This window comes from Lepus europaeus, chromosome 4, assembly GCF_033115175.1.
Source record: "Lepus europaeus isolate LE1 chromosome 4, mLepTim1.pri, whole genome shotgun sequence".
Lineage (NCBI taxonomy): Eukaryota > Metazoa > Chordata > Mammalia > Lagomorpha > Leporidae > Lepus > Lepus europaeus.
In genome coordinates this window covers 100,090,106-100,100,857 of record NC_084830.1, presented here as the reverse complement: position 1 = coordinate 100,100,857, position 10,752 = coordinate 100,090,106, and the positions used below count along the sequence as shown (strand labels likewise).

The 10,752-nt window shown below is 51.6% G+C and overlaps 1 protein-coding gene across 1 annotated transcript; it reads left to right on the top strand.

Moving 5' to 3' along the window:
* Positions 1-455: 455 nt before the first annotated feature.
* On the top strand, positions 456-1,160 carry CBY3 (chibby family member 3). Its single transcript, XM_062189899.1, has one exon. The coding sequence runs from the start codon at positions 456-458 to the stop codon at positions 1,158-1,160; it is 705 nt and encodes a 234-aa protein (XP_062045883.1).
* The last annotated feature ends 9,592 nt before the right edge of the window (positions 1,161-10,752 follow it).

Genomic DNA, 10,752 nt, shown 5'->3' with positions numbered 1-10,752 from the left:
AGCCTAATTTCTGAACCAGCCTGCACAGCGCCCTCACCTGGTGGCACCTGTCACCTGGTGGTGACACCTTTTGGTGTCCTTTCCTGTTTTTCGGGGCACCAGCTCCCCTGGGCTGCTGGTCCCATTTGGAAGGGGAAAGCCTTGCCTGGCTCTTCACTCCGCCTGGAAGCGCTCCATTATCAGACCGCAATCACCCTGGCAGAGAGCCCTCCTCCTCTTTCTAAATCCAGGCTGCAAGTCCTTCGTCTTCCACCCACAATCCATGCCCAGTCCAGCTCAAAGAGTAGGGCCCTGCTCCATCTGCAACCCCATCCCCATCCCCATCCCCAGGGCCCGATGCCGCAGAGCGATCTGTGGGGGCAGGGACTCTGGTCCGGGGTGGGGGAAGAGGGAGGGCAGGTGTGCTGAGCTGGGTTCCTCGTTGGCCCTACTGTGTGCCGCGGGCCCAGCTGTGAATGGGGGTGGCCGGCCTGAGCAGGCTGCTCACCGGAGACGCCTGCTCCCCGGCAGTGGCCCTGGCTCGCCTTCATCTTTCAGGACCCCGCGGCTGCCTTGTTCAGCACCTGCACGCCATTCAGAAGCGGCCCCACCCAGCGCTCGTCCTGGCGGCCTTCGAGTGCCTGGCCTCGAGCCACCCCAGCCGCCTGTGGGAGCAGCTGCGGCAGTTCTGGGCCGACAACTTCTCGCGGCGCTTCTCGCCTCGGCGCCCGCCGCTGCGCCGCATCTCCTCCATGTCCACCTTCTACCTGCTCGACCACCGCACACGCCAGGCCGAGCTGGGCCTCAGCTACGGCGCACCGCGCACGCGCCTCAACGGCGAGGCCTTCGTGTTCCGAGGCGGCCGCTGGACGGCCGAGGGCTCGGGGGCCGGGCCGCGTCCCCGGCCGCCGCTGCCCTCCGCGGCTCTGTCGGGCTGGAAGGCGCAGGTGCAGCAGGTGCGGAGCCAGGTGCTGGTGGAGGAGAACAACTACCTGAAACTGCAGCAGGAATTGCTCCTGGACATGCTGACGGAGACCACGGTGCGCATGCACATGCTGGAGCAGCAGTTCGAGCCCGAGGCCAGCCCCGCGACCGCGGCGCGCGCCTGGCAGGGGACGCGCAAGCGCGACGCCGCCAGCGCGGTGCTGCGGCTCGAGCCGCGCGCGCTGGAACCGCGGTGACGCAATAAAGCCCGTGCCGCGCACGCGCGCCTTGCCCTACTCGCTGGTGGAGGCTGTCTGGGTGCGGGTCGCGTGGGGTTGGGGCCGGGGTGCTGCCCGAGGCAGCAGGCCCTGGAGGGTGCTGGGCTGGGAAGGCCTGAGCTGTGGAGGAGGTGCGGGGGAGGTGCTCCAAGATCCTGGCTCGCGGCAGAGTGCGGCGGGGAGTGTTGTCCAGGCTTCCGACTGAGCAAGGGCGAAGGCTGCCAGGCCTGGCGTGGATGGGGCGAGGGTCGAGGACTTTACACTTCTGCTCCAGGTGCCGGGGCAGGGTGAGAGCGCGAGATTCCTGGGGAACCTTGGGCCATGGCTGCCTCCCATCTCTCCCTGTGCTGCTTTGTGGAGCGGAAGGTGGCGCCTTTGTGGAACGTTTGCGTTTGCATTAGTTGCCGGCTTCTCAGCGTTTGTAGAAGTCACCTAAAAATAAATCAGCATTGGGGAGGGAGCTGTGGCACAGCAGGTTAAGCCCGTTTGCAGCACCGACTTCTCATATGGATGCTGCTTCCAGTCCGAGGGCTGCTCCACTTCTTATCCAGCTCCCTGCCAATGCGCCTGGGAAAGCAGCAGAGGATGACTCAAGTGCTTGGGCCCCTGCATCCACGTGGGAGACCCAGATGCAGCTCTTGGCTCCTGGCTTCAGCTTGGACCAGCCCCAGCCATCGCAGCCATTTGGTGAATGAAGCAGCAGATGGAATATCTTTTTCCTCTGTCTCTCTAAATTCGCCATTCAAATAAATAAATAAAAATCTAAAAAAAATAAAACAATTTTTAAACCCAGCATTTTTCCTGCTCTCCTGAAAAATTCAGGAAGACTTGGCCTGAAGACTCCACATCTTGGAGTACAGACAGTCCACATTGGCAATGTCCACATTCTGTAGGACTTAAACATTTTTTTTTTCTTTTTTAAGATTTACTTGAAAGGCAGAGTTAGAGAGAGGAGGGGTCTTCATCTGCTGGTTCACTCCTCAATTGGTCACAACAGCCAGGGCTGGGCCAGGCTGAAGCCAGGAGCCAGGAACCTCTCTTCCAAGTCTCCCATGTGGGTGCAGGGGCCCAAGCACTTGGACCATCTTCTGCTGCTTTCCCAGGCACATTAACAGGGAGCTGGATCAGAAGCGGCGCAGCTGGGACTCGAACTGCCTCACGTATGGGATGCAGGTGCTGCAGACGGCACTGTGTCCCAGTGCTGGCCCCAGGTCTCCACCATTTCACTAGGGTGACCTGCAGGCCTATGAAAGGGGGTGGGGTTCCGACTTGCTTTCTGGAGACGAAACTACTGCTTCGTTTAAAAATGTGTACTTAAATTCTGCAAGACGACACAAAGCCTGTCATTAGACACTTCAAAATGACACCTCTGGGGTAGGTGTTTGGCATGGCAGTTAAGGTGCCTGGGCTTGAGTCCTGGCCTGGCTTAGTACCCTGGAAGGTGCTGACAACTGAAGTAGTTGGATCTCTGCCACCCGTGTGAAGGACCCAGATTGAATTCCCAGCTTCTGGCTTTGGCCCAGTCCCAACTGTTGCCAGCAGTGGATGGAAGATCTCTGTCTCTCTGTCTTCCAAGTGAAATGAAAATAAATGTTTATAAAGGGTGGATCTGTGAATTCTACTACACACAAAAAATTAGTAAAAAAGAAGAAGGTGGGATACATAAAAATATGAAGCAAAAATAATATGTGGGATGGTAAAATAGCAAAACCATAAAGGTGATTCAAGAAGGCCTAAAGTTTAGGGAATGGTGCTTTGGTCAGATGGCTTAAAACCAGTGGCAGTTCTGGGGTAGAGAAGAGAACCACCCTGGCCGACAGGGAGCAGGAAGTAGGGTGCCCCACAGGCCAGGGTAGGCCTAGGCAGTGGCATCCAAGTAGGGAAAGAGTCCACAGTAAATGAGCCAGGATGATCTCTCGAGATATCTGCTCTGGAATTTCACTCCCTAGCCCTGTGCCTGCTGTGGCAGCCAAGTTCATTGCCCAGAGAAGAAAAGTGACAGAGCAGAAGCAGGAGCAAAGGACTGTGGCTTCCTGCCTCCTGCACCTCAGAGCTTTGCAAAAATATCTTGGGTGGGGCAGAGGAGGGCGAGTGTTTTGGCATAGCATGTTAAGCCACTGTTTGGGACACACACAATCCATTCGGAGTTCCTGGTTCAAGTACTGGCTATTCGGCTGCTGAGCGGGCTTCCTGCCTCCTGGGAGGCAGCACACTGATAGCTCAGGTAACCACCCTTGTGGGAGACCTGGATGGAGTTCTTGGCTCCTGGCTCTGCCTAGTGGGGGAGTGAACCAGCAAATGGAAGATCTCTCTCTCTCTCTCTCTCTCTCTCTCTCTCTCTCTCATTGGCCTTTCAAATAAGTAAAATTTAAATTAAAAAAAAATAAATTGAAGGGAAAGCTTTGGCCCTTGAAAGACTTGGAAGCAGCAATATTGCAAGGATTATGGAGGTGGCTATCTTTTCTAAACTTAGCAGCTTTGAAGAGAGAGAATGAAAGGCTTGTGCCGGCCTAGCATCCACTCAGGGCACACTGTGCAAGCCAGAAACTCCCCCAAGGTAACATGTGAAGAAACCCTCACTTAGGAGGCAGAAGGCAGTAAGTGCTAAAAATGAAGCCCAAGATTACATCAGGAAAGCAACAGAGTTGCAAAAGACTCCTACATTGAACATTCCTATAATAGAGTTGGGCTTTAAAAGGGAAGGAGTGGGACCTTGGGCCCTGCTGTTAAGGTAGAAGACCAGGGGCGGGGTGTATGTGTGTGTGTGTGTGCACACGCGCTGTGACATAGCGGGTTGAGCCACCTCTTGCAGCACTGGCATCCTATATGGACACTGGTTCAGGTTCTGGCTGTTCCGCTTCCAGTCCAGCTGCCTGGTGGTGTGCCTGGGAAAGCAGTGGAGGATGGCCCAAGTGCTTGGGCCTCTGCACCCGCGTGGGAGACCTGAAGGAAGCTCCTGGCTCCCGGCTGAGGCCTGGCCCAGCCCCTGCTGTTGCAACTGGGGAGTGAACCAGTGGATGGAAGCGCTCTCTCTCTCTCTTCCTCTCTGCCTCTGCCTTGCCTGTCCTCCTCTCTGAAACTCCGCCTTTCTAATAAATAAATAAATAAAATCTTAAAAAAAAAAAAAAAAGGTAAAAGACCAAAGACCCTTGAGCTCCGGAGTCCTCTGAACACTCCTGGATGGCAGGAGCTGCCTGCTTCCCGGTGACAGAGGCCAGCTTCATCGGTCCTGCAGGCACTGCTGAGGTCTTCCCTGTGCTTTACGAGAGTCCTCAAGCTCCACCCCTTCGCCTGGCCTCGGGGTCGGAAGCTAGGATCGGTCTCTGCACAGTCTGAGTAATGATTTCCTACTCTAGGAAAAAGCTGTCACCCAAAGAGTGGCAGCCTGTACCTGACAGCAGACCCTGGGAGAAACCGTGTGGGAGTGGATCTTGGGGTCAACAAACCCAGAGGGAGGGCGTGGTAGATAAGACTGCCAGCAGGGTGCTGACGGAGCAGGGAGCATCCCCTGTGACTCAAGTTTAAGGTTCTGCCCAGGACACCTGAACTTGTCCTCCAGTGCCCCTGGGTGGCTCCCGGAAGCTTGGCCATCACCTGTTCTACAGTAACTGAACTGGAGATGCCACAATTGTCTTGGCACAGTCTGTTATGCAGCCAATGAATATATTAACTTCCAATCCAGGTTCTTGTCTCCCACAGAGGTAAAAACACTAAGACTAGTATTGTGTGCAAATAGGACCAAAATTTATTTACTGGTGAGGAAAAGGGGATGGCATTGTGGCACAGGTTAGGCCGCCACCTGCAACCCATATGAGTACTGGTTAGAGTTCTGGCTATCCTGCTTCTGACCCAGCTCCCTGCTGGGAAAGCAGTGGAGGATGGCCCAAGTACTTGGGACCCTACCACCCATGTGGGAGACCCTGCCCCTGCCATTGCGGCCATTTGGGGAGTGAACCAGCAGGTGGAAGACCTCCCTCTCCTTCTTCCTCTCCCTCTCATTCTCCCTCTCCCTCTCCTTTTCTCTCTCACTATTCCTTTCCAATAAAATCAATAAAGAAATCTCTCAAAAGGAAACAGTGAGGAATAAACACATTCATGTGTGAGTGTGGGCCATCCAAAACAGAAATACCCAGCATGAGTGGGCCAAATTGTTGCCTGCAAATGAGACAGAAGGGAAAGCAAAAATGGAACTCTAAGCAAGAGCAGGAGAGCAGCAGAGGTCCACCCGAGCTGAGTCCATGCAGAAAGATTTAGAAAATGAGAGCAGTATGTTTGTGTGTTCCATAGTGGGAAGAGAGCTTTCTCCCACCTTCCACCTCCATTTTATAAGGAACAGGATGGTACCCCAATCTCATATACAACCAGGGTGGGGCTGAATATGTGCCCTGGGCCTGAAAGCAACAGTTGCATCCTGGGAAGTTGGATGTATAGAGCCAACAGTTAAAGAGATAGGATTACATTGCAAGGGTATGAGAGTTCCAGCTCACCTAAACTTTAACTGCCCCATTACCCCATATAATCTTCATTTTATTTTATTACTTTTTTGAAAGGCAGAGATACAGAGAGAGGGAGAGACAGAGAGAGAAAAGGAGAGAAAGAGAGATTTCTATTTGCTGATTAACCCCTAAAAATATTTTTATCTGCTGATTCACTCCTAAAACAGTTGTAACAGCTGGGGCTGGGCCAGACTGAAGCCAGGAGCCTGGAACTCCATCCTGGTCTCTCACGTGGGTGCAGGGACCCAAGTACTTGGTTCATCTCCTGCTGCTTTCCCAGGCACGTTAGCAGGGAGCTGCATTGGAATTGGAGTAGCTGGACTTGAATCAGTTCCCATATGGGATACTGGCATCACTGGCAATGGCATAACCTGGTGTGCCACAATGCCAGCCCCATGATACATGGTCTTGAAGCAGGATTCTGAAGATTCAGAGAAGTGGGAATGTCGGAGTGGACTTGTAACGTGACCAGAAGATGTCTCCTAAAGTTGCCATGAGGACACACCCAACACTAAGGCAGTAAGGACAGTGCCTCTCCAGCACCAAAGAGAAGCTCTTGGTGACCGTCCTCATGGGCCAGTGGTGGCCGCAGGAGACCTAGAGTCCCAGGGGATGACGCAATTCTGAAACGCATTTAGCCAATACAAATGGTGACATTTAGCTGTCAGAAGCCAGCAGGGCATTCTCCCCAGGCTAGGCAGCAAAGCGGAAATGGCAGCTAGGACAGGCCTTGCTTCTCCGTGGTCCGTGGCAATGACGACACTGGGCCTGGTGTTCACAGAGGCAAGCTAGTGGAACTTTCCTTGGAAGTTAATGTGTTGTAAATTTAATCCCCAAAGTTTTTTTTTTTTTCCTTAAAGATTTCTTTACTGGGGCCGGTGTTGTGATGCAGTAGATTATGCCATCTCCCACAATGCCAGGATCCATATGAGTGCTGGTTCAAGTCCTGGCTGCTCCACTTACAATCCAGCTGCCTGCAAATGCACCTGGTAAAACTGCAGAAGATGGCCCAAGTGCTTGTGCCCCTGCACCCACATGGGAGACCAGGATGGAGTTCCAGGCTCCTGGCTTCAGTCTAGCCCAGTCCCAGCTGTTGCAACCATTTTAGGAGTGAATCCGCAGATAAAAATCTCTCTCTCTCTCTCTCTCTCTCTCTCTCTCTCTCATGCTGCCTTTAAAGGAAAAAATGTATTTATTTAGGAGCTGGTGTTGTTGTTTAGCCGGTTAAGCTACCGCTTGCTACACCAGCATCCCATATTAGTGTGCTGATTTGAGTCCTGGCTGCTCTGCTTCTGATCCAGCTCCCTGCTAATGCACCTTAGAAAGTAGCAGATGGGGGTCAGCGCTGTGGCATAAAGGTTAAGCCTCCGCCTTCAGTGCCAGCATTTCATATGGGTGCTGATTTTGAGTCCTGGCTGCTCTGCTTCCAATCCAGCTCCCTGCTTGGAGCTGTACCCATTCAAATATGGTCAGTGGTGACCATGAAGAAATTAGTTCCAAAAAGAATGCAGGTTAAGTATCTCTTATCCCAAATGCTTGGGACTTTCAGTGTTTTAGAATTTGGATTCTTTTTCAGATTTTGGAATATTTGCATATTCCCAGAGCTTCCCAGGGGAAGCTCCTGGCTCCTGGCTTTGGCCTGGCCCATCCTGGACCATTGTGGCCATTTGGAGAGTAAACCAGAGAGTGGAAAATCTCTCTGTTTCTCTCTCTGTATTTCTGCCTTTCAAATAAATAAAATGAATCTTCACAAACAAACACAAACAAAAAACAAGTAGCATATGAACGGCTCGAGTACTTGGGCTCTACAGAGCCCATGGGTGGCACAGGAGACCCAGATGGAGTTCTTGGCTCCTGGCTTTAGCCTGGCCCAGCTGTTGTGGCCATTTGGGGAGTGAACCAGCAGATGGGAGTTCTCCCTCTCTCTGTGTCTATCCCTCTCTCTCTGTCAGCCTTTCGATTAATTAAGTAGATACTCTTAAGAAAAAAAAGCCATCACCAGCAGCAGCTTAACCCACTGTGCCACACGCCAGTCTCCCCAGGGTCATTTGTTAACCGTATTTTTGAGTGGGGCCTTGGGAGTTCATTAGGACCAGATGAGGCCCCCATGACAGCATTAGTGGCTTTCTAAGGAGAGGAAGAGACCCAAGCTAGCACAGCCAACTCTGGCCCTGTGACAATGCTGCAAAAAAGAGCCTCGCTAGTGCCCGGCTTATAGATGTTCCAGCCTTGCATCTGGGAATGAAGTAAACATTTTTTAAAATTTATTTATTTATTTATTTATTTGAAAGGCAGAGCCACAGAGAGGCAGAGGCAGAGAAGGAGAGAGAGGTCTTCCATCTGCTGGTTCACTCCCCAAGTGCCACAATGGCCAGAGCTGGGCTGATCCGAAGCCAGGAACCAGGAACTTCCTCCGGGTCTGCCATGTGGGTGCAGGGGCCCAAGGACTTGGGCCATCTTCTACTGATTTCCCAGGCCACAGCAGTAGTCAAACTGGTGCCCATATGGGATGCTGGTACTGTAGGGTGCAGCTTCACTCACTGTGCCACAATGCTGGTCCTAAAATAAACTTCTTTACACATTACACAGCTTCAACTATTTTGTTATAGCAGCAGAAAATGGAGCAGGACAGTAGCGGAACGAAGAAAGGCAGACAGAGAGTGCCTGGCGGGAGGTACGGGGAACAAGGACACAGAACCTGGACTAAAGATGTGCTGGCCTTCCGGCTGCTGGTGTGAAGCAAGAGGTCGTGTTCGGACACGTTCCAAAGGAAAGACAGACAGGGAAACCTCCAAGCTCAGCTCCTGCTGCCGCAGTAGAGTGACAGATTTGACCTATGAATCTACTTACAGAAAAACATTGAAATGCCACATTTCTGGGATACCTGAGAAAATGACGTCATAATACTGACAGGGAGAACAAACCACACAAGATGCCACTCTTGAGCCTGAGGGGAGATGAACCTGACCCCAGGGAGGCTCTGCACTGAGGACCAGATTCGCGCACCTCCTGGAGGCAGCCCCAGAGCCGGAAGCAGGCTCAGGAAGTGGCACAGAGGAGGTGTGGGGGGGTGTTGAGGAGCGACCTGCACGGCCAGCCACCCCAGCAGCACAAGGGGCAGCCAGGACTGTAACACAGGCCATCAGAAATGGTCAGTGGTGACCATGAAGAAATTGGTGTCCAAAAATAATGTAGGTTAAGTATCTCTTTAAAAAAAAAGATTTATTTATTTGAAAGTCAGAGTTACAGAGAGGCAGAGGCAGAGAGAAAGGTCTTCCATCTGCTGGTTCACTCCCCAATTGGCCACAATAGCCAGAGCTGCACCAATCAGAAGCAAGGAGCCAGGGGCTTCATGCGGGTCTTCCATGTGGGTTCAGAGGCCCAAGGACTTGGGCCATCTTCTACTGCTTTCCCAGGCCATAGCAGAGAGCTGGATCGGAAGTGGAGCAGCCAGGACTCAAACTGATGCCCATATGGAATGCTGGCACTGCAGGTGGCTGCTTTACCCGCTACACCATAGCACTGGCCCTGGTTAAGTGTCTCTTATCCCAAATGCTTGGGCTGGTTAGTGTTTTAGCGTTGGGATTCCTTCAGGTTTTTGGAATATTTGCATATATATAATGAGCTATCTTGAGGATGGGATGCAAGTCTAAACACACACACACACACAAAATTTCATATAGGTTTCAGATACACCCTATACACATCTCCTGAAGGTCATTCTATACAATGTACTCAATCATTCTGTGCAGGAAACAAAAGGTCGGGGGGGGGGGTGTGTGTGTGGAATTTTCCACTCCTAGCTTCATGCAGTGCTTTTTTTTTTTTTTAAAGCTTTTGTTTAATAAATATAAATTTTGAAAGTACAACTTTCGGATTATAGTGGGTTTTCCCCCCATAACCACCCTCCCATCCACAACCATCCCATCTCCTACTCCCTCTCCCATCCCATTTTTCATTAAAATTCATTTTTAATTATCTTTATATACAGAAGATCAATTTAGTATATACTAATTAAAGATTTCAACAGTTTGCACCCACACAGACACACAAAGTATAAAGTACAGTTTGAAGACAAGTTTTACCGTTAATTCTCATAGTACAATTCATTAAGGACAGAGATCCTACATGGGGAGTAAGTGCACAGTGACTCCCGTTGTTGATTTAACAATTGACACTCTTATTTATGACATCAGTAATCACCTGAGGCTCTTTTCATGAGCTGCCAAGGCTATGGAAGGCTCTTGAGTTCAAAAACTCTGACCTTATTCAGACAAGGTCATAGTCAAAGTGGAAGCTCTCTCCTCCCTTCAGAGATAGGTACCTCCTTCTTGATGGCCCCTTCTTTCCACGGAATCTCACTCACAGACATCTTTCATTTAGGTCATCTTTTATGGCAGTGCTTATAAAGGGATTTTGGAACATTTCAGATGTTGGATTTTCACATTAGGGATGCCTGGATTAGCCAGAAGACTACAAAAAGCACAAATAGACAATGCTGTATTCAGAAAACAACCAGCAGATCCCAGGATGGAAGTGCTTGTATTACTATGCTGTGGCGTATTGAGTAAAAGCCGCTGCCTGCAGTGCCAGCTTCCTATATGGGTGCCAGTTTGAGTCCCGGCAGCTCCCCTTCTGATCCAGCTCTCTGCTATGGCCTGGGAAAGCAGTAAAAGATGGCCCAAATACTTGGGCCCTTGCACCCACATGGGAGACCTGGAGGAAGCTCCTGGCTCCTGGCTTCAGATCAGTGCAGCTCCAGCTGTTGCAGCCATCTGGGGAGTGAAACAGCAGATGGAAGATCTCTCTCTCTCTTTCTCTCTCTCTGCCTCTCCTTCTCTCTGTGTGTAACTCTGACTTTCAAATAAATATTTAAAAAAACAATAAGGATGGGAACCAGGTCAGCATGCAGCTGCTGCCTCCCCGCACAGGGCCCTCACAAGAGCACCTGCAGCACAGAGCCCTGGCAGAGCCCCTGCATACCCGTGGCCCCCAGTCAGTTGTTGTTCATCTGCAGCTCCAGGAGAGACCTGTCCAGCTCACTGCTGAGCCGGAGTGGGGCCAGCAGGCACCCG

Coding starts and splice junctions, on each gene's coding strand:
- CBY3 (XM_062189899.1), top strand. CDS start 456: ATGGGGGTGGCCGGCCTGAGCAGGCTGCTCACCGGAGACGCCTGCTCC.